The sequence below is a fragment of the Myzus persicae genome, unplaced genomic scaffold, assembly GCF_001856785.1.
Source record: "Myzus persicae strain clone G006 unplaced genomic scaffold, MPER_G0061.0, whole genome shotgun sequence".
NCBI lineage: Eukaryota > Metazoa > Arthropoda > Insecta > Hemiptera > Aphididae > Myzus > Myzus persicae.
The window spans coordinates 1487052-1510797 of NW_019101024.1; the positions used below are offsets into that span (position 1 = coordinate 1487052).

The 23746-nt window shown below is 29.8% G+C and overlaps 1 protein-coding gene across 1 annotated transcript in view; it reads left to right on the top strand.

Moving 5' to 3' along the window:
• The window catches only part of LOC111027370 (ankyrin-3-like), a gene marked incomplete at its 3' end in the record, with an annotated part of 64070 nt that extends 40329 nt beyond the window's left edge, over positions 1 to 23741 (top strand). Inside the window, exons 24-34 of the mRNA XM_022305739.1 lie at positions 7380 to 7584; positions 9085 to 9274; positions 9365 to 9500; positions 10013 to 10195; positions 10273 to 10402; positions 10485 to 10688; positions 11284 to 11409; positions 11488 to 12048; positions 13736 to 13891; positions 14001 to 14129; positions 19933 to 23741. Of these exons, the coding sequence (XP_022161431.1) occupies positions 7380 to 7584; positions 9085 to 9274; positions 9365 to 9500; positions 10013 to 10195; positions 10273 to 10402; positions 10485 to 10688; positions 11284 to 11409; positions 11488 to 12048; positions 13736 to 13891; positions 14001 to 14129; positions 19933 to 23741 (5829 nt within the window). The remainder of the gene's footprint in view (positions 1 to 7379; positions 7585 to 9084; positions 9275 to 9364; positions 9501 to 10012; positions 10196 to 10272; positions 10403 to 10484; positions 10689 to 11283; positions 11410 to 11487; positions 12049 to 13735; positions 13892 to 14000; positions 14130 to 19932) is intronic.
• Between the last annotated feature and the right edge of the window lie 5 nt (positions 23742 to 23746).

Below are 23746 nucleotides of genomic sequence, written 5' to 3' on the forward strand. Positions count from 1 at the left end.
GGCTATGGCACAGCTCGTCAGTAAATATTAAAAACCAGTGGTTGAACACCGAGCAACACATATATTGACACATCGCACTCTCTGATTTCTTAGGAATTCCAGATTAAAAAAGAAAGTAGAAATGTAGGACATATTTATTAAGTTTTTAATATACAACAATTTTCTGTTTTAACATAATTATTTACCAATAGGAAACAATACTTGATATCATGTTTGGATTTATTTCGTATTTAATAGTTATAAAAACATTTATAAGTTTTTTATAACTATTATAACTACTATTTAGAGTATATACTATGCAATATTCAAGTTGTTATCAAGATAACTTTCCTCGTAAAAATGTTAGAATCACAATAAATTTAATGAAATATAATTCACCGTTTAACGCGTAACATAATATTATAATATCAGCTGTCTTAACTACAGCGTTGTAGTGTTGTACCTAAGTGTAAATTAGTATTTTTAGTTTACAATATCGTCAATATCATATGATAACAAAACTATGGTAATATAATATTACTGTAATATATGTTCACATTCACAACGAATTTTAAATTTGAAACGGTTCAAATGTTTGTACTGTTTCACATTTAAGTAAATAAAACCCTATACCTATCGATTGATAAGTGTTAGAATAAAAAAATGTCTTAGGCGTAGGTATCTAACTAACAAAAAATCAGTCCCGCAGACCGCAGTGATTACAGATTACATTCATTTTCGGTTAATTCACCTATAACTATATACAGGGAAACTTCCATATTATTACGAAGTCTCACGATGGGCAACGAAAAAAAAATCGTTCTATAGATAAATTCGTTGAGTAGAACTAATTAAATTTGGTTCTAATTTAGTTTAGTTCTCAAAAATATTTCGTTAGACAGAAGGTTCTGTTGAGCGGAAGTTAGGATTCATCACCGTACGTATTACCCCCCAGATAGTAGATCGGTCCATTTCGGTTGAATATTTTTGATCGTCTTCATCGCGTCTCGATGTAACAATATTATTATACAAAACGAAACGAAATCATAGATCGGACTAATAGAATACGAACGCGCGATTATATTAGCGCCGACGGCTTCCGAAAACGCCGCTCGTCAGTATTTTTATTTTTTAGGCGTCCCCTCGGTGTGATGTCCGATGACGGTCGGCGACCGACGCGCTAATATTAGCAACATTTATCCATGAAATAACCCTATACGGTCAAACTGTACACGCCTCGCCGCTGTGTTTTTTGTCAAGTCCAAAGAATCGCGTTACGAGCAATCGCTTGCACGTGTCATCCTCGGTACACGTACGTACTGCGACGGCGACACACACATTGTGTGCGAGGTCGATCTCAAATCCCACGTGACACGTGTTGTTTTTTTTATAGCAGACGCGTGTCGTGTATGACGGACACGGGAAGCGATTTTAGATTCGGTATAAGGAGGGACGGGACGAATGACGTATTGTTACAATGATTTTATTTTTTTTTTGGTGTTGTGTCTGAAGACGCTTTTTTTCTGATAGAAAATATGCTCCGACCGTCAACTTTGAGGGAGGGTTTTCTAGTAGTGAATTGGATCTAGTCTCTACTAAGTGAGCCAAAAGTAGAAATTTCTAAGTACTCATTAAAATAATCGGAAAAAACAACAAAGTCGTCAAGTATAGGTAGACGCTATGTTGTACAGTTGTTAGTGTTCAGTGTGCCTCGTCATTGGGTTGGCATCATAATGGTTATATTAAGTTTGACTTCGGTGATAAATCATTGTTTACGACTACGGAAAATGAACCTGAGCCAAAACGGTCCCGACTTTTTTAACTTAGATTACCAAACATTACATTTTAAAAATTTAAAAATTAATTCAAAAAATTACAGAGAATTTTCAATTTTAACCTTCCGAAATTACCAACTAGATTCAATTTTCTATAAGAAACCTCCACCGAAATTGATGATCAGATCATCTTTTCTAATTGAAAAACTGTCTCCAAACACAAATATAAAAATTTAAACATACGTCATTAAAAAATTAATACAAAATGTATTTAAATAATAATATTAAAATGTTAATAAATAACACGAACATTTATTTAAATTTTAACATCATTATTGAAATATTCCGAAACCATGGCTACCATTCCGTCTCCGCTCAGAATTGCTTCCCGTATTGCCATACGTATAAATATCATTGAATTCAAATTTAACGACATACATTACTATAGTGACCCAATCAATGTCAAAGCACACTCGACTTGGCTGACCTTTTTGATCAATTTATTTTCACTATTTCCAAAGGATTGAACACCTGGCGCCTCTTCTCTCCCCCCCGTCACAGATTCTATTAATATTATGCCATTAGATTTTTTTCGGCCTGTCAAAAGTAACAAATTAAAAAACCTGCAAGACATGCAGACTGGAGTAGATAGGTACCGAAGTTATGGTGATGACGGTCTGTCTCTGTCGTCCTACTGCAGAAATATAATTATATTATATTATTTTACATAGATACCTACTATCTGTGCACAAAATTATTATAAATTGTATAAGTGTTCCTTTGCTGCTAACTCGTTTTGACCACAGAGGATTTATTCGTAGACACTACGCAGGTACATACCTATGCGAAAACGGTAGGTATACACAACATTTGTTACATAATATTATACACGATACGGCGTAATAAGTGTAATATCATATTATAACGATGACACAAGTACGTAGGTATAACGATTCGCGTGCTCCACGCACTGGTGACCGTAGGGCGAGAATATTATTAAAGACGTAATTGTTTCAGTGGTTTTGATCAGAAGAACCGCGGTGACTGCCGAGTAGTGTATACTGTATACTACACGTTGTCATTAAACAAACGAATTAATTAATATCAAAAATAAATACACATAACTCATTTCAAATTATATCATATATAAATATGACCATTGATCCCACTATAACCGAAAATCTACTGATGATGCGTCGATTGTCGTGCAAATACTTAAAAATTAAATAGTAAATTAAGAGTAAATAGGTACCCATAATACATTAATAATTGCAAACAGCAAAACGATAATCCAAAAACGCTATACAGTGCAGTGTACCTTCCTTTCAAAAGATAACACGAAATATTTCTGTCCGGTGTTGAAACAGGGTTTGTTGGAAAACAACACATTTTTAAACTACTTTCAAATGTCAATCCATTTCATTGTGCTGAGAGAGAGAGAGCAATACGAATAGCACTTTTTTAAATGGCAACATAATTAATTTATTATCAACATCGGCTTTAGATAAATTAATTTTTTTTAAAGTAATTTTGATCTTTTGGCCAAAATATTGAGTTTAAAACGTTTAAGTTAAACATATCCGAAGCCGTGTAGAAATTTGAGAAAATTAATAGGACGATAAGTGAGAAATTTAATAATTTAGTCATTTAAACTGTAATATTAACTCATTGTAATTCATTCGATTTTGGATTTAAAACAAAAAAATTCGGTCTTTTCAAATTTAGTGTTGAATATACTTGTTATCATGAAAAAAATTTTAAAAGTTTAATCGCGCATGTTCAAAATAAAAGGGCTAAAAATTTGAAAGTAGTCAAAAAATATGTGGAAAATCACTGAACATAATTATTTTTTTCATGTTATCTTCAAAAGGAAACACACTGTATTTAAGCTACAAAAAAAAAGTTTGCTGAAATACTAATAACAAAATTAACGTTTTTGGTGCTATGGTTTATTAATGTTTGAGATCTTGAACATTATTAAAGTATTTGATACGAATGACTAAGGCTAGGTACTATGAATTAGATATAATAGTTGGTTTTTAATAATATGTGTTAGAACTTTAAAAATTATCCTGCCCTAAATTTTAATCAGCCTACTTGAGCATATGTATCTAATAATTATAATTCATATAGTATCATATAGTATCAAACACAGATTTTGGATTCACTGAAACTTTTTTGAAAAATGGTTAGTGTTTAGTAACTAGTAAGTATGTACTGGAGTGATTGGACAACGGACTCTGTTAATCGTTAGGTCGAATGCGATGGCGTTCTATACTTCCGTTGTTTAAAATTTAAAGATAGATATTCATCTTATTGGCTCGATAAAAAATATCAGAATAAGCAGAACCAGTCTTTAATGTAAAATTAAAAAAAAAAACAAAAATAATTCCATCGACCTAAAACAATTGGCTAATTTTTCATCAACAAATGAAAATATGCAAATGCGTCGAATCATCTGCGAAATACGAAACAACCAAATAATGTCTGTACCTACTAATTACTATTTATTCAAATCACATAAAATAATATTATATTATATTACATTACTACATAATATCAAAAATTAAATTAAATATGTAAAACTCGTAGAAATAAGTATCGACTTGGCATAATTGTATGATAATTACTTATGATAAAAAATATAATGAAATCGTTAAAAAAATTATAGACTAAGTATTAGAGGGCCTAGCAATATTCGGTCCATAATCCCGTATACCATGGTATAACCGTTGTAAGTTTGTATACTTTTTAGTATACGTATGAATTAATAAAGCAAGTTCGTTATAATCATGTAAATGGTAAATAAATTCGACTAAATTGACCACTCATTAATTATACAATTTTTTTTAAGGTTTTATTACACACAGTGTCGGAATTTGAGTAACTGAAACTATGGTATACATAATGAAATCAAAAACAAAAAATTAGGGCCTACATTGACAGAAAAAGATTATGTAGCGAGTTTAAATTTTTTGTAAGATTTCATAGTTTCAAAAATGTTACTGGATGGCTGTATTTGTTTTTTGATGAAAAATAGAGTGTGTGAAGGTATATGATCGTCCAAATAATATCCAAGTAAAAATAATTAAAAATAACTTGCTCATTCATTAGTATGGTGTTTAAAGTTAGTACTGTATATTTTATCGTTAATTTGTTGTACATTTTGTTAATGTAACAAAATAAATTAATGCTCACTTTTATTTGATTTATATAACATTACATAGTATAATATGTAATCGAACGTGTCCCACCTAACTGATCAACGTAGAGCCTAAATCACGAGAGGTAGACTTGAAATTGTTATGGTACTTTCGTCACCACCATAAAAAGGTATGCACTAAGATAGGATTTTCCAAAATTTACATTTTGAAGGGGTGCTCAAACAAAGATTTTGAGATTTACAGTGGAAAACACTCTTTTTTACCCTTTTCACTCCCAACTTTTTTGTTTATTAAATGGTTGCCATTGGTTACGACTTACAGATATAATAGTAATAATAGAAATTAGTTGTTAAATTGGTATTTATTTTTACGTATATATGAATGGTTGCCATTGGTTACTCCGGCAGATGAGGTAAGATCATCAAATCGCCATGTTTAAGCCCCGAATAAAGAAATTATGTATTAAAATAAATATGAGAGTTTCCTTATGAAATAATTCTTCTATAATATTATATAAATTATATATTTTGACGACAATTTCAGAGATGGTTTTATAGAGTTATCAGGAAAGTTTAGAAAGTATATAGTTTGAACAAAGTCCGGAATAAAGATCTAATAAGTGCTATAATATCTGAGCTTAGGTACACAAAAACTTATGTATAAAGCTGTAATTTTTTTGGGCTATTCATTTTTTCTTGGCAAAATCTAGTTTTACAGTTAGTAGAGTAATAAAGGTAATACAAAAATAATATAAATAATGAAAACAATTTGAAAAAAACATTGATCTAGTATATTGATGATTGAGTAAAAAATAAATTTTAATCAGGTGATTTACTTACATTTTTATTGCGATTGGTTATGATGAATTATTGATTGGAATGGTCAAATGTGTACAGCCGTTTGAGATCCATTGTAGGTAACCAATTTCTTATAATTCATTATTGTTTTTGGTCGTTAACTTGATATAATTTTATTCTATGTAAGTAAATAATCGAAGTACAATAAACAGTTTATATTCTTCAGTAAGCAGGAAATTGTTTGTTATTATTGAAATAAGAAAATATTTCATGAATAATACTTTTCACGTCAATTTTTGTTACCGAATTTGTTAATAATTAGTAATTATTGCATGTTCTTATTTAAAAACAATGATCCCAAATATTTTAATTTAAAATTCAAATCATTTTTAATTCTCATACCGATTATTATTTTTTATCTTCGAAAATAAATTAATAGTGTCCTCAGAGTTTCGTCGTAAAGTAGAGCATTTTTAAAAATCATTATTAAAAAAGTCAAAACGATATTTTTATGGGCAACATATTACTTATTAGGTACGTGTCCTAAAAAGTTGGTCTCGATAAGAGTTCTAGGAGTAAACGAATCTCTGCTCAAAGTTCAAACGCATTTTCCCTTCTCAACGAACGGTTTTTAATAATAATATAACTTCGCCAGTGGGCGGAAAGTCGGTACACTCGCTTTTTGCGAGTACACAACAATAACAATAACAGTTTAACACTAAACTCGCAATCGGGAAAAACAATTTTAATAAGTCGTGAGAGGATTTTTTGAGACACAGCACATACGTGCTGGAACCATTCAGTTGTTTACGTAGGTACACAATCAGAGGCGTTGATCGGAAACGCACAAATGTCTGTCATTCACCACTCCCAACCCGGCTGCCAAATCGTGGGTTTTCAATTAAAATTACATTAATAAACGATAAAGTACGACTATTTCTGAATTTTATAAGAGAATAAAACAAAATTCTTCTTGCTTTTTATATGGATGCGTATCACTTAGTTTTTCGACTATAGCTATGCTTATTGATTTAACAGACATAACAAGTCACCGCATATTCGGGCGGTTTAAAAAATATTACTAGACAACATAAGTCACCACTCAGTGGTGGATTTAAGGGGACCTCCAACGGTCCATTTAGCTGTGTTAGCATATAGCATATAGCATGATATTATTAAATGATATAGTTGTGACGTAAAACTTATGAGTTACCTATGAGTAACAAAATTTAATACATATGTGTAACTTAAAAGCGAATTTTTAGGTTTCCGAATCATATTAGTTTTAATACAAAATGAATAACTACTTTGTATTCAGTATCTCTAAGTCCACCGGTAGTGTAAAATCTGATCTTATAGTCAATTAGACCGACGTGACAAGGAAAATGTGCCCCCGACCCCGCCCTCTGCCAGAAAAAAACCTAGATCTATCATTGTCACAAGTACTCATCACAATAATAATATAGACTATTTTAAAACTTATTTATTGCCTTCGAACACACGCTACCGTGTAGAACGTAATCGACCAGCTATAGTGCCTTGAATAATCTCACACAATCTGCACCCTCGGGCGAAACACAACTTCCCCCATTTTTGGCGCTTCTACTTGTACAGATACGGTAACGCAGCTGAGCTTCTTTATAATATGATATTTTTGACCACAGGCCCAACCGATACCGTCCGAGCTGACGGCGAAACTGCTGGGAAACCGAGTGGCTGTGTCACCAATCGTCACCGTCGAACCGAGAAGGCGAAAGTTCCACAAGCCCATCACGCTCACGTTACCCCTGCCCCAGGCCTCTTCCAAGGGGATGATCAACCACTACTCTGGCGATGCGCCCACCCTCAGACTTTTGTGCAGCATCACAGGTGAGCAAAAATCATTTTAAATAGGTGACCAACTAACGTGGTTCTCTCTCTCTCTCTCTCTCTCTCTCTCTCTCTTTCTCTCTCTCTCTTTTTCATTTACACACGATATATTTCGACGACCAAACACGGTGCAACTCTGAACCATAACAGTTATGTTAGGTCACAATTTTAATTAAATTAATTAAAAAAAAAAAACCAGACATTGCATAAGTTTTTTGAGTAATTTGATCAATTACATGATATTTTCAATTACGAAATTAATTCACTAACATTACTCCTTTTCATTACCAATATCTTTTAAGGTAAAATATTATTTATTACTTATTAGTCTACAATTTTACATAATACGTTGGGCTGCAGTGCGTGTATTTTCTTTTATGTCTCCACATTTTAAATCGATATCAATTTCTTATTATTTAATTCTTCCTACTTGCCACTAAACTTCCCATCGTATATTATCATCTTTAAATATTTTTGGTCGTCAAATATATTATTCTCTCCGTCGTGCTCCCATCTGTATTATGGTGGTACGACACTATTAAAACGTTATATCAGTTAATAAAAAAAAAAATTGACTTGTTTTATTTTTTACATAACTTTTTTTTTACAAAAACAACTTTGTTTGAATTTTTCGATTAAAACCGTTTTTATTTTTGGCTCTCACTGTTGCGTAACACAATACTGCACTGTTTTGACAGGGTTGTTTCGGAAAAGATCTCGCAAAGGTAAAGACTTACAGAAATCAAATAAATAATAAGAAATGATTTCACTTGATCTTTTTTTTTCTTAATGTCACCCTCGTTTATTTTGTTTATTTCTTCAAGCTGACGCTATTTTATTATTATTATTATTATTATTATTGTTATTATTAAATAAAAAATCTATTTAACTCGAGTGTTTTTGATCACGGTAATTTTTTTCATACCATTTGGTTACCTATAAATTTAGACACATAATCGGCATATTATTTACTTTTATATTTAATCACACCTATTTTAACGTTGACAGCCGTAGTGGGCACGTGTTTTGTATTTTATTTTTTCATTATTTTCTTTATTTTTTTTTTTTTTTACACAACTATTTTGGATACGATTTATTTGATGAATTTTTTTAAAAAAACTTCTTTTATAAAATATATTATGTTTAAAAAAAATGTAAAAAGAATTTCCATGTTTGATTATTAATTATTTTTAAGAAACGTGATCTTTTCTGAAACAAAATTATTAATTTAAGCTTAAACGAATAAACAAATAAAACAACACTAGTTTTTGCTTTGCTTAAAAACTTGTAGTTCCAAGTTCGCTTTGTATATGATGTGGAATGACGATTTATGTGTGGTAGAAATATTGGCTTTTGTGGACCTCACCCGAGTTACTTCATTATTTCTGTGACATCTAACTTCTCTTTTACTGAATTTCAAAAATCATTTTTCACTATATACAATGAAAATATTCGAGTGTTTGATATTTTTTATCACGTGCGTACATATTGCTATTATAGGAGGAACGTCCAGAGCACAATGGGAGGACGTCACGGGCTCGACGCCTCTTACATTTATCAACGATTGCGTATCGTTCACGACAACTGTGTCGGCGCGATTTTGGCTGATGGATTGCCGAAACGTGGCGGACGCTTCGAAAATGGCCACCGAACTATATCGGGAGGCCATACATGTACCGTTTATGGCCAAGTAATTGAAATTGTTTTGTTTTTGGGGTGGATGGTGTAATAACTTTGTTTATAACGATCCCTTACCTGTATTTTTTAAATTTTATTTCAGATTCGTGGTGTTTGCTAAACGAACGGACACAAATGAAGCTCGAATACGGTTGTTCTGCATGACGGACGATAGGGAAGACAAGACCTTGGAACACAAAGAGCATTTCACAGAAGTCTCAAACAGTAGAGATGTCGAGGTACGTTGTGTTTAATATTATAAATGACAGTTTCGCTATAGATCGTTGAGGTTCACAGATTGAAAAAATAACTTACATCAATATTATATATTTTTTAGAACATTTTTTACTTGGTTTCCGTGGATTAACTTAGGCAAATGTCGTGCCATGACCATGGCGACGCTAATCCCATATTCTACCCTAGTAGTTAGTATAACTCTTAATGGTATTTTTATAAAGCGAATTTTCCCATACAAAGATATCAGAATTCACCTTCTCCCTCAATGAACATTTTAATCACATTTTAATCACCGCAAATAATTAGCACTCAAAGTCTTAGGTTTTATTAAACGCAACACTAAAATGACTACTTCCATTTGAATTGACTGCGTAGGTACCTATTAACTATACCTTACTTTGTTGGGTACATTATCTTGGATGGACATATATTATTATACCGGATATTGTCTCATTATTTAACATAGATAATACTCGGTACCTAACTGACGTGAGTTGTTTTTTTTTTAACGTAGGTTCTGGAAGGCAAGCCTGTGTACATTGAATTCGCAGGAAACCTCGTGCCAGTCACCAAGTCCGGCGAACAGCTCAGATTGGTAGTGCGGGCGTTCAAAGAAAACAGATTACCATTCACCATGCGTGTGAAAGACCCCAGTGCTGAACCACGCTCGTGGACCATCGTAATGAAAGAACCAAAAGTATACAATTTTCTCCAGAGAATAAATTAATCAAGTTGCTTATGATAAAAATAATTTACGTGCGTCCTTTTGCACAGGTTTCTAAAAACGAACCCGCACAGACGCCAGTTTGCGTTTTGCAATTCGGATTGCCCGAAAACATTGTACACGATTCAGATGTCAACGCCGATGAACATTATAATGATTACACGTACACCCGCGATTCGAGTAAATATTTATATTAATACATTGTTTTTACAAGAGTTATTAACTACATTGCTTTAATATAAATGTTGTCCTTGTATTTTAGACACCGAGTCACACAAACGTGCCGAACTGAGGATAACCGATATCAGTAACTTTGTGTCTGAAGATTGGATTAACCTGGCACACGAATTGGGTTTCCAATCATCAGATATTTCTCAAATTCAGAGAGAATACCCAGATAGTAGCGGTCAACAGTGTATGAGTATGCTGAACTTGTGGATGAACGAAATATCTGGTCAAGATTCAGGTACTATATAATATTATATGCTAACTACAATTACAAAAGAAATATATTTCTCATTATATATTCGTATACTATAAAATTAATATATTACATTTTTAGACTTGAGATTTTAGCGAACTTTGTCTGGGGAAGGTACTTGAACTATAATCGAACTTAATTTTGCTTCAAAATAACTATAATAAGTAATATTCTATAATTACAGATAAAATAGTAATTCCTAATCTTAATTTGTATAGTTTTATTATTTTTGAATGTATTATATTATAAACGATTATTGATGGCCATATGCAATACACAACTGCTAAGTAAAAATATTTTTTGAGTGCAAAACAAATATTGTCCACCTTCTGCCCTAAATATATTTTCTATAATACGAATCTCATAAAAATATAACAATCGATTTATAATTTTTTTTACAAATCTCTAATAAAAAACTACAAATACAGATATAACGATTTTATTTTAGTTTTTAAAATATTTTTCTAATAAATACTAAGGGTCTCTATAGGGTCATACTACATATATTTAAAAATAATTGTTTGACCATCCACATTATTTGTTTATACTAATATTAAACGGTTTATTTTTTATTGAACAGTTATAGCTTTAGAAAGAGCTTTAAACAACATAGGTAGAGTTGATGTAGTGGAGAAGTGTAATTTTGCGGAGATCGGGCACTATCCTTCGCAAAATGGCGTTTACGCAGAATCAGAAAAACATCAAAGTATTAAAAATTAATATAACGATTTAAAATACGTCCGTGTGTAATAATTACATGTATATATTGTAATCTCATATTTAGGCTATCAATCTCAGAACAACAAGTACGCCGCCGAAGAGAAGGCTGTGATCGAAGACGAGATCGTCAAAACCGTGACCGAGAGACGTATGGAAATCGAACAACGGCTGAACGGCGAACCGGTGGTCATCGACAAAAAGTATGAACCATTTATTAGGGCAGACGACGCTGCCCAAATGACATCCAAACCCGTGGATATACCCGCTGTCGAACCGATCGAACCCACCGAGGTGTCGTTCGAACACAAACGCATGTCATTCGAGAGGGGTGTGTCGATCGAACAGGTGCTTCAAGAAGACATTCCGGTTAAAGACAAATCGGTTATTTTGGAAGATAAAAAGATGCCATCGATCGACGAAAAACCTATCGACGTGGACGTGGACGCAACGAGCCTGACGTTTCACGAAAAGAGGTTGTCGTTCGAGCAAGGCATACCCGTCAAGGAAATCATACAGAAAAAGACGGAAGACACCACCACCGTACCTGCAGGACACGGAAAAGAATCGACGACGATAATTGAAACCGAAAATTCGGTCTCAAAGAGGGATACAACGTCGGCAGAAGGTGATATTATTATGATAGAAACTACCTATATCTAATATTACACAAACGAATTAATATTATTACTAATTAATCGTTATAAATAGGTACGACATCAGGTTGTTTTTTTTATATATATTTAATAATAAGAGAAGACAATTATGGAAATTAAAAACAGTATAGGTTAGCACAAGCATTTTTTTAAAGTCCGACTAATGCAAAAAACTGATTAACCATACACAAATTTAAAAAAAATAACAATACAATAATTGTTTTAATATGGTTGTAATACGTATTGTTTAGAAATAACGCATAAGTCAAATTTCATATAAAAAAATAAAATTCGCAACTTTAAGGGTTAAATTTAAATTTAATGATAAATCAATGCTGAGCGAAGGCTGTCTATTATCTTAGTTATTAGGTAGTCATTTATTTTATATTATAAAAATCCAGTTAATGTGTTTTAAATTATTTTTAACTGATATAAGAAAAACTTAAGTGGGATCTTGTATTACATTATTAAACTTTTTTTTCATCTAAAAATAAACATGTTAGTTATCATGCATAAATAAAAAAAAACTAAAAAGGTTGACATTTTCAAATATCTATAAATAACACAAAATATGTATGCAAATGCGATTTTGAATATTTAGTGAACATTTGAAGTTCCTATGCAATAATTATTATTTTTCGAGTTACACCAAAAAACAAACCTAATTTTGTTGAAAACTGATTTTGCCTAAAAATTTCCGTTTTGCCATATTTTTTTGGGTGTTTACCAGTTGCCCCCCAAGGCTATTATCGAGATTTTAAAAATATACCAGTTGCCCCCAATTGAATGTACCAGTTACCCTCACATGTTAATATATACACAATACAATATATAGCTCGTAAAATAGGGGAGGTAAATATACAAATCATAAATAAAATATAAAATTCAAAATTATAATAATTTGTCAACATAATATGTAATTTTAGATGCGTCTGAGTGGATATAATCATCGAAAACGTTTGAATTGTTATTTAGTATGTTAAAAGAAAAATGTTCTGGCTTTGAACTTGAATTCAATCCGTCAATTATTGTATCCGATAAAATAATTCTAAAAACAAAAATATTAGCAGATTAGATTTTGTAAAATAGGTTAGTAATTATTATAACAAAACATAATACTTTTGAATTTTATACTATTTATATGTTGACAAATTATTATATTTTGATTTTGTACTATTTTATATTAACAAATTATTATAATTTTGAATTTTATATTTTATTTATGATTTGTATATTTACTTCCCTTATTTTACGAGCTATATATTGCATTTGTGTATATATTAACATGTGAGGGCAACTGGTACATTTGGTTGAGGGCAACTGGTACTTTTTCCTCTAGGTAGTTTGGGGGATTTGGTATAAAAAAGGTACTTTTGGGGGCAACTGGTACATGCCCATTTTTTTTCCTGGTTATTTTTAAAAATACTGAGAATTTGACTTTTGAGTTTTTGACACTTTAATACCAAATATAGAATCAAAGTACAATATCTTACTATAAATCACACTCAAAGTTGAGTATTGAAACAGTTTTATTGCTTCCAAAGGTAATGATAAACAAAATAATTAATGCATTTCGTGATGAATATTACGTAATAAAGTGACTTAATCACTTTCCAATTTTCTATAATATTACTACAACCTCTGTAATAATGTTATTAGACGCAAAACTTTCTGACTCAAAATCAGATCTAAGGCCTAGCATTGAATTGACTAAGGACACAAATGAGCAAATAAGACGCGATTCTATATTGTTTGAAGAAGTTTCTCAAGGTTTGGTGAAATTAGATTCGACTGGATCGAAAGTAGAAGACAAAAGTAATTTGTAAAATATATTATTAATAATTTTTTAACAATAATATTAATTATTATTATATTCAATAATAATTGAGGCGTCAATAATAACAATAATTTATTTTATTTCCAGCTGAACTACTATCGCCTCAGTCATCTAGAACTCCTCCACCTAGCCCTGCAGAGTTCAAAGACATAGAGCAACAAAATGAATCTAAGCAACGCCAGCCAGAAACTGTATCTGAAAAAGAACCCCAAACAGGTAAGTGAACATAATTTTGTTTCGAACCGTTTTACTGTGTTGAAAGTGTACGAAAACGCAAGCCGTAAACGTTTTAGATTTTTTCACCATTATATTATTATTATTAAATTAATATTAACAGTGTGAATATACACAAAAATAGGTCGACGCGAGTTTAGGCTATCGTTTAAGGTTTCTTATTAAAACAATGGCTTCATTCTTCGCTAACGAGATAATCACATTACACAGAAACAAATTGTTCTGGAAGGGGCGGGGGAGTATCAGTCGACCTGTGACGGGGATACCTACAAAATATCACATTTACTTTTTCAACGAAAGAGACTTGAAGTTTAGTTTTGTGTGCCCATAATATAATAACAATAGTAATTTATAATTCACACATTGAAAGTTATCATAAGACCGTAAGTACCAATTTAGATATTTTATTTGTAATAAATTCTTTCAAAATATAAATATGAGATCAAAGCTATACCACATAGTCAAATCACGAAATAAATAAATTAATAAGTACTCAATTTTATTTTATATCGTTAGGTAGATATACTTACGATTATAATTTAGAAATTTATTAATGTATTATACATTTTAATTCAAAATGATAACTAGGTAGGTATAATAATGTATATAATTTAATTTTTTGAATAAAAACATTTTTTTTTTAACTTCCAAAAATAAACTGTACACCGGCTTGCGTTTGTTTCATACACATTTCAACATACATTGAAGTTTAAACAGTTTCAAGTAAAATAATTAACATTGCCTATGTTTTTGTGTATGATTGGCTTGAATACGTGATAACTAATCCTATTTATTTGTGCTGCAAACAATGAAAATGAGTAAAAACAAATTCTATTGAGCTGTAATAAGTTACAGTTATTACTAATAACTATTTAATTTGTTGTTAATCAATAACTAATCCAACAAAAAAATTCTTCAATGATTTTTTTTTTATTTGTTTGAATCAATTTGTTTTTAATATAGTCAGTAAGGTACGAATAATGTACGATTATACGTAGTTGTTTGCAGCACAATATTATCCTTTGATCCATTCAATCATCATTTAATTGGGTTTATTCATATCGACATCATGACAAAAAAAAAAAATAGGATAAATATTTTTCTTTTTATGTTTGAATTTATTATTTGATTAATATTTTTTTATGGCTTTTGCGGTGATAAGGGTCGTTGGCTTTATACATTTTATTTAAGATATTGATCTTGAGCTTTTGTACCAACACTTACGTGACCTATATTGGATTTTATTTTCAAAAGATTTCAAATTTTATTAAGCCTAACATTAGAGCCCTTCTATAAACCGCTTTTATATTATGTATTTTTGTATAACTTTTCTGTTTTAAAATGTATTTAAACTTTTTTTAAGGTGCTTTGATTTTTGTTCTATTTTTAATCATAAATAATAAGCCAATTTAACAAACAAAACGCACAAAAAGTTTAACTCTGTAACTGCAGGCTATGTATTTATTAAATAAGTAATATACACGTATATGGTTTAATGGGTAAAATAAAATTTACATTATGTACTTATATTATACTAGTTGATCCCATGCACTTCGTTGCCCGTTAAAAATGCCAACTCTATATGAGACTCGCTTGTGATAACGCGAGCAGTATATTATCAGGTAGGCAATCCACCTGCGGTGGACTGCGGACCCCATTATAGGTGCATACTCTTTATAATAATATGTTTGTTCTTATTTTATTTTTAATTTTGATTGTGGACACGCCGATGAGCGGCAATAAGTGCAACTCAGCCACTTTGGTAGGCAATGTATGAAAATTAGATTTGATGCATGCTTAAACCTGATCTGCCCGATTAACCAATGGCAACCAAAACACAATAAAAATACTAATTTCTACTAAAAATTAAAAGAGTTACACGGAAAATGAGTTATTAACTAAAATAAACATGTAAATTGTATTTGTATACCTAAACACACTTGTACGGCACGACGGCCCGCGGGTTTCTAGCTACCTGCAACCTGACCTTTTTGTCCGTCAAATTAAATCTTTGATTGGTAGTATATCATATGGGCGTATATCGATTCCGCCGATTTTATATCGATTCCGCCGGCTACCGTTTATAATATCTACATATTGATTCCGCCGGCTATTAGTTCCGCCGACTACTGTTTATCCCTCCCTTGTAATTTGTAAATGTATTTTTTAAATTACAGTCCTGCATAATATACTTTATAATATATATATAAAATAATAATAATTGTATAATAATTCAAAACTAAAATGTATAGTTTAAATTGTATAAAATAATAAAAATAAAACAAGTCAACAAACTGACACTTACATACATATAAATGGAATAAATATCAATACAATTAGTAAAAATAGTGTTTTTAACAAAAAAAAACAAAGTATTAAACATTTATCAAATGATTTGAACGATAATAAAATTTCTAAGTTCACTTATTTAAAACATGTGTCCAAATATTACCAAAAGTAGTTACATTTATATTATATTTATTTTAATTAGATTATAAATTTTAATTTTGAATTATACATTTATACAATTATTATTATCATTTTATACAATTCAGACTATATACATTTTAATATTTTATCATTTATTCGTATACTTACACGAATTAATTAGAATATACATTTTATTTTTGAATTATACAATTATTATTTTTTTTATTCTTATTATGTACTATGTATATTTTAAAATACATATACAGGGGGGGGGGGGGGGGGATAAACAGTGTCCGGCGGAATCGATGTGTAATATTATAAACAGTAGCCGGCGGAATCCATACAAACCTTTTTTCTAAACAGGTAGTTTCGGTAATCAATAATTCCCCTATCATATGCGCATTGTCTGTTAACCTGTGCCAAAATATCGTGCATCGTACGATTATTATTTGAGCGTTGTCTGTTTGCCTGCACCAAATTATCATACATCAAATGTGCATCAATATTCTGAACAATAGAAAGGAATAAGAAATAAATTGTATACAAATCAATTAATTAAGCACTGAAAATAGTATTAAAAGTCAATACTTGGTATATTGTAATGTCCCATTATTCTTACAAAATTAAACCTGTTTATTTCACCGGTGGTGTACTTTAGCCAATGTTTTTGACGCACACAATATTACCGCGGTACAAATATATTTTAAAACAGAAATACCTATACAATGTTATTTAAAAATATTAATTTAGAAATGTGTACATTTCAAGATTAAAATAAGAAAACAACTTAAGATTTTGGGTATACACCTTTTTTCAGTTCAATTGTTAAAAAATAATGATGCGCAAATGATGTGCGACCTTTTAAACGGTTGATGAGCAAATTATGTATATCAAAAAAATCAAACGATGTTCAACTGTCTTACAAAAAAGTCAAAATTAGCAATAGTAATGCGCAAAACGACAGCCGGCGCTTTGATTAGTAACATTGCGAGTTTGTGACTTAAGTTTGTACGTCTATTGCTGGAATTTTTAAAAACAAAAGTATTCCATCAAAACTTACCAAAAATCCTTAAAATATTAAGCTGGATTGCTTTGATAAAGCCATAATGATTGATGAACAAACACTTATCAAATAACTCACTGTACAATTTTTCATTAATTTTCTGATTGAATTGACAGTGAAATCTGCACTAAGAAATGATAAATTAACTATTTTTATATCAATATAATTTCGAAGTATGTATCTGTATTAAACGATAAGCGATAAGCGATATGTGTGATGCTGTGACTCTGGGAAATAAGGATTCATTTATATATATATAGATAGACTTAGATACATAGTCGAATTTTACTTTTCGGTACGATTCATATCTACTTACCGACCAAACACATAATTTGACGGACGAAAGTCAGGTTTCATGTTTACAATTTACACATCAAATATTTATTTTTGCTGATTTCAACCCATTAAAATTTTGAAAAATCCTTTCTCAGTGCAAAGCGAAATTATAATATTAATCTATCCTCAAAATATCAAGTCGATATCTCTAATAGGTTCGGCTCTACGTTGATTATGAATCAGGAGGGCATTTTCCTTTATGTATATAGATAATGTATTCTATGCTTTTCCACGTAGATGGACTTAAAACCATGAATATAGAAATAGTCATTAATGAAATTAGTTATTTTAGAAATACTGATTGAAATTAAAATTAATTTTCTGTTCGTGTTTTATTTCATTTATACTAAAGTAAATATTTAATACATTTAAATGCATGATTATCCCTATACCTACCCCACTATTGTGTAGAATATTAATTAAATATCACGTTAAACAATCATACAATTACAGTAGGTAGTACACATCTTTGACACCATATTTTTCTCTGAATTATTAATGAAAGTATATACAAATACGTTATACTTATTTCAACAATGAATCTATGACTCAATAGTATCGATGATCGTCTTACAATCAGAATATTGTTATTATAATATAACTGTTCATTTCATTCAAACATTTTAACTAAAATTATTATAAATTTAAAATATTAATATTTTATACTAAATTTTAATGACTTGAACTACATAAATGTAAAAAATAAAATTAAAGTAATATTCTACCCGAAAAGAACAAGTATTATATTATATTACTTTTACTGAAAAAACTACTTCTATCTAAATACACAAAAAAAAATTTAAAAACTAAAACTTTTTTAAGTACACCTATGTTGTTATTATGAATCATAATATTATATTTAATAACAAAACAAAATAAAACTAGTAAAATCTAAATTTTAAAAACTAGGTTATTTAAAATATAATTTGAGATGTAAATTATAATTTATAAATCATTTAAGAACAATTCTAGTTTCTTAAGAAAATAAATTTGAATCCGAAAATAAATTATTGTTTTAAATAAAGGTTTGGTTGATTCAAAAAAGAAATTGATTAAAAATGTCCAATACAATTTTCATAACTTCAAAATAATTCTTTATTGAGGTTAGGTAATAATTTATATTTGATTCTATGGTTTGATGCACTATAAGGAAAATATAGATCTAATCATTTTAATTAATTTTTCTATCAATTATAAATCTACAGGAACTCTAAAATATATTACATTTACATATAGTCAAAAGAATATCTAACATGTTAAAATTCCCCATTTAATATTGGGTTTAATATTTTTATACATCTAAGTACCATTTTAATAAAGTACTTACGTTTTTATACAAGATAAACAACATACACTTTAAAAAAAAAAATTAAATTACATAATTATTTAAAGTGGAAAGCTTAAAACACATACACTAACCCGCACACCATTAGGTACAAGCACTTACACATATGCACAAATAATAAACATTTGAATAATATTGAAAATAAAATGATTTCAGTTTTACTAATTAAAAAATTGGAAAAAAATTAAAAACGTGCCTATTAAATAGTAAGTAAAGCCATTAAAAAAAAATTTAGAATCAAATTTGAATGACAAATTATTTATATATTACCTATATTCATCGAAATCAAAGCACCACCGTCACACAAGATTACCAACAGAAAAGGGAACAAACAAACCACAGTATATTAATTGCACACTCAAATCGCTGATGCTACATTGTTAAGTAGAACCTTGCTTGGGAATGAAGAGCTATAATACTATATTGTCTCGCTTTTTCGCGGTTTTCTATTTAATTACACAAAAATACACACAAAACACCCACACAAACATAAAATTTAAATACTTATCATTTCACATCAAATCCTTTGGAACAATTTGTTATGGACCGACTGGCAGTTTAAATGTTAGATAGTAAAAAAAAAAATAGTCATACGTTGATTTTGGTCGTAGCATTATGGTCACAGGACAATGATGACTTGTTGGACACTCATGGTTTCGGTGAACATCTCAATGGCATTGAAACGCCAAATTTATCGAAGCCGAAAAATCATAAATCGTTGGCGGACATTGATGAGGAATTTGAAGAACGGTCGGTTGTATTGCACCCTTTCTTTGATCAACCAAAAAGAGACATTTATGAACAAGTACAATTTATAAAACATCACGATGACTCGCCTGCATTTGATAGCCCATTAACAGATAAAAGTGTATCTCATCACGATACGGGAATTAGTCTGACTAGAGAATATTCTGATACTTTAACTAGTTCAGGACTAAAAACAAAACCTAAACATACAGATACAGCTTTTGATGAAGAAGCAGAGCTAACTGATAATGGATTAAGTCCAATTCAACCTGATGAAGTCGGACTTGCTGCAAATGAAATAATTGAAATAAAGAAGAAAATTGGAATGTACGACGCCGGAAATAGTCCAATAATATTTATGGAATCTATAGCATTGTCTCCTTTTGGAACAGTGACAAGTGATGTTGCTACTATCACAGATAATGTGAAAAAAATTGATGTAGCAAACAGTCCAATAGAATCAAATAAAGTTCAAAGAAATATGGACACAACAGTAGACGTCAAAAAAATGATAATGCAATTGGAAAAATCTGGCACAGGATCGGAAAACGTGACGTCCCAACAATCTCCAAAAAGAAAACCAACACTAAAAACAATTATATCGGATATAGTACTTCCAGAGGAAAATCATACCATACATGTTGATATCGAAAAAAAACATAAGCAATATGATACAAATACAACGAATATACAATCAAAACTGGATGAAGTAATTAAAACAGAAAAATGTGTTTTGGAACATTTAGAAAAGGTTGTAGATATATCATCCAAAAATAATTCAGAGTTAGAAAGTAAATTAATGCAGATTGTTAACATCGAAACAAGCATGTTGCAGAGCTTTGACAAAATAATTGACAAACACGAAACAAGTATTAATAATTCGTGTCTCAAAAATTTAGAAAAAGATATAATATCAGTTGAGAAAGTCGATGAAAAGTTTAAAAAAGTAGACACGACAGATAGATTACAACAATCACCAAAGAAATGTAGTGAAGATAAAATTGAAAAAAAATATATAGACACGGGGTATAGAAAAGAAGAAAGTATAATGGAACCTATTAAAGTCGAAGGTATTTCTAAGGAATTAAAAAAATTAATGGACGATGATGAGAAAGAACAAGAAAGAATGTATAGAGTATTACTGAATGAATATAATACAAACGATGATAAATATAGCAACAAAACACCTGTAGTGGAAGAAATTATAACTCCTAAACGTGTAAAACCAATTACTAAAAAAGATGATGTCAAAGGTGATTCAAAAAATAACGAAATCTACAATATAACGACAAATATCAAAATACCAATAAAAGAAAAAATAAACAATACTATTACCACTACAAATTTGAAAGAGAATGAACGATTGAATATCGAAAAATATGAAACTGAAAATAATGAAGTATTGAAAAAAGATAAAAATGACAAAAATAAAAAAATATTTTATGAAGACGATGAAGAAGATGAGTCAGATATTTTTGAAAAATTTACTCGGGAACATTTAAAGAAGTCTTTAGACCTATCTCAAACAAATGTTGAAACAGACGATAGTGATAAAAAATATGAAAACAAGGATATAGATTTTGATATTATAGATGATGAAGAAACTGAAACGCACAACTCTAAAAAAGAGAAATCATTATCGTTTATCCCTAAAACAATAGAAAAAGGATTAAAAGATATTACGATGACACTAACGAGCATTGTAAAAAAAATGGATGTGAATGATATGTCAGGAAAAAAAAATGAGAATGAAGGAGGTGATAGAGTAACTGAGACAATAAATGATAGTGCTAGGCAAGGGAAAGGAGAAACACAGTTGAATAAAAATAATAAAAAACATAATACTAAAAATGATCTAAAATCTAATATAACTCCACAAACCCCGGTTTTAAAAAGGGATTTATTAATCAAGAGAAATATTAAAAGTGATAATCTAAGAAATGAGAGTATAGAACAATGCGAGTATAATACAGAAAAAGACAATAAAAAAGAAATGGTGAATAATTTTGAAAAAGAAATCGAAAATAATCAACAATTTAAGTTAATCGTAGATACAAATGAATATGTTAAACCAGTAACATCGACTTATAACTCTGAAAAAGAAATAAACACTAACACACTAACAACTGAAAAAATAAACACAAACAAAAATAATGATAATGTAGGTAAAGAAATTAATAAAAATGTAACATCATCTTCGATAGAAATTATAACAATCCCAACGCAAGTAAACTCATTAACAAATTTAACAATCAAGTCAGAAGTAAAAAAGCCCATAAAAGAAAACCAGAAAAATGTAGTACATAAAGATGATTCTAATTTCAATACAGTAGAAAAACAGATAGTAGGTGACCTAAACAATACTGAAACACCATATAACCGGATAGATACAAGTACAAATAACGAAATTGAAACAATACACGTAACTACAAGTTCAAACGAAACGTACGAAAAAACTGAAACACATACAAAAACATTGATAATAAAAACGAATAAAGAACATAGGCAGAAAAACATTACAGATATATATAGCACAACTCTTACAAACGATAAATTACTGACAGATGAAAATATTCAAATTAAAAACTTAAATCACAGAGATAACGACGAAAATATTAAGCAGGAAAGTTACCAACTTGAAAACAGAGATGAAAAATCAACAAAACAAAATAATAAAATTTATAGAGAGACAACCAATATGAAAGATGAAAAAGTGGAAGAACAATCAGAAACAAATAAAAACAAAGCTAAACCATACATCGAAGGTATTGAAACAGATAAAGTACATTTTGACGAGTTTTATAAATGGGTAGACAAAATAGTAGAAGAAAAAAAAGAAAATATAACAAAAAACCAAAGCGAGAACCATAAAAAACCAAATCTAATTAAAACACTAAGAACTGCATCCATCGATAAAGAACATATAGAAGACGAATCAAACACAGTTAAAGAATTCATATCCAAACAAGTTACATCAAAATATACAAATGAAAAGGAAAATGAAATATTACAAATTACTCAACCACAAACACAACAAACAAGAACTGAAACAGCTATGATAATAACAACCAAAACCAAAGTAATATCCGAAAACAGAAAAATAGAAAACATAACAAAAGAAAAAAGTGAAGAATCTAAATTAATTATAAGTGATATTAGGGATCAAATAAAACAAATTAAACCATTGGGAAAAGAAACAACTCAAAATATAAAACACGAAATAAAAAATGACGAAACAATACATGACAAAGAGAATTTAACTAAACCTGACTCAAAAGAAACTATAGTAACAGCTACAAGTAATACAATTACGGATCAAATTATGAGAAGTGTAAAAAATAATGACAAACAAACAAGTGATGAAATAAGTTTCAATAAAACTGAATCAAAAAAATCAATAAAATCTGATAAAATAGAAATAAATTTACCAAATGTGATAAAAGAAGTTACTAACTTACATGAGATAATAACAAAAGAAATTGATTCCATAAATATTGACACCACAAAAACAATAACTAAAACAACTGATACTAAAGAAATAATCGAAGATAACCAAATAACCGAAAAACACAGCGGGGACGTTAATGATCTAATTAAATCTAATAAAAAAAAATCTATTATATCAACCTCCAGTGATAAAGAAATAGGTGAAATTCTTAAAACAGAAAAACAAACTGG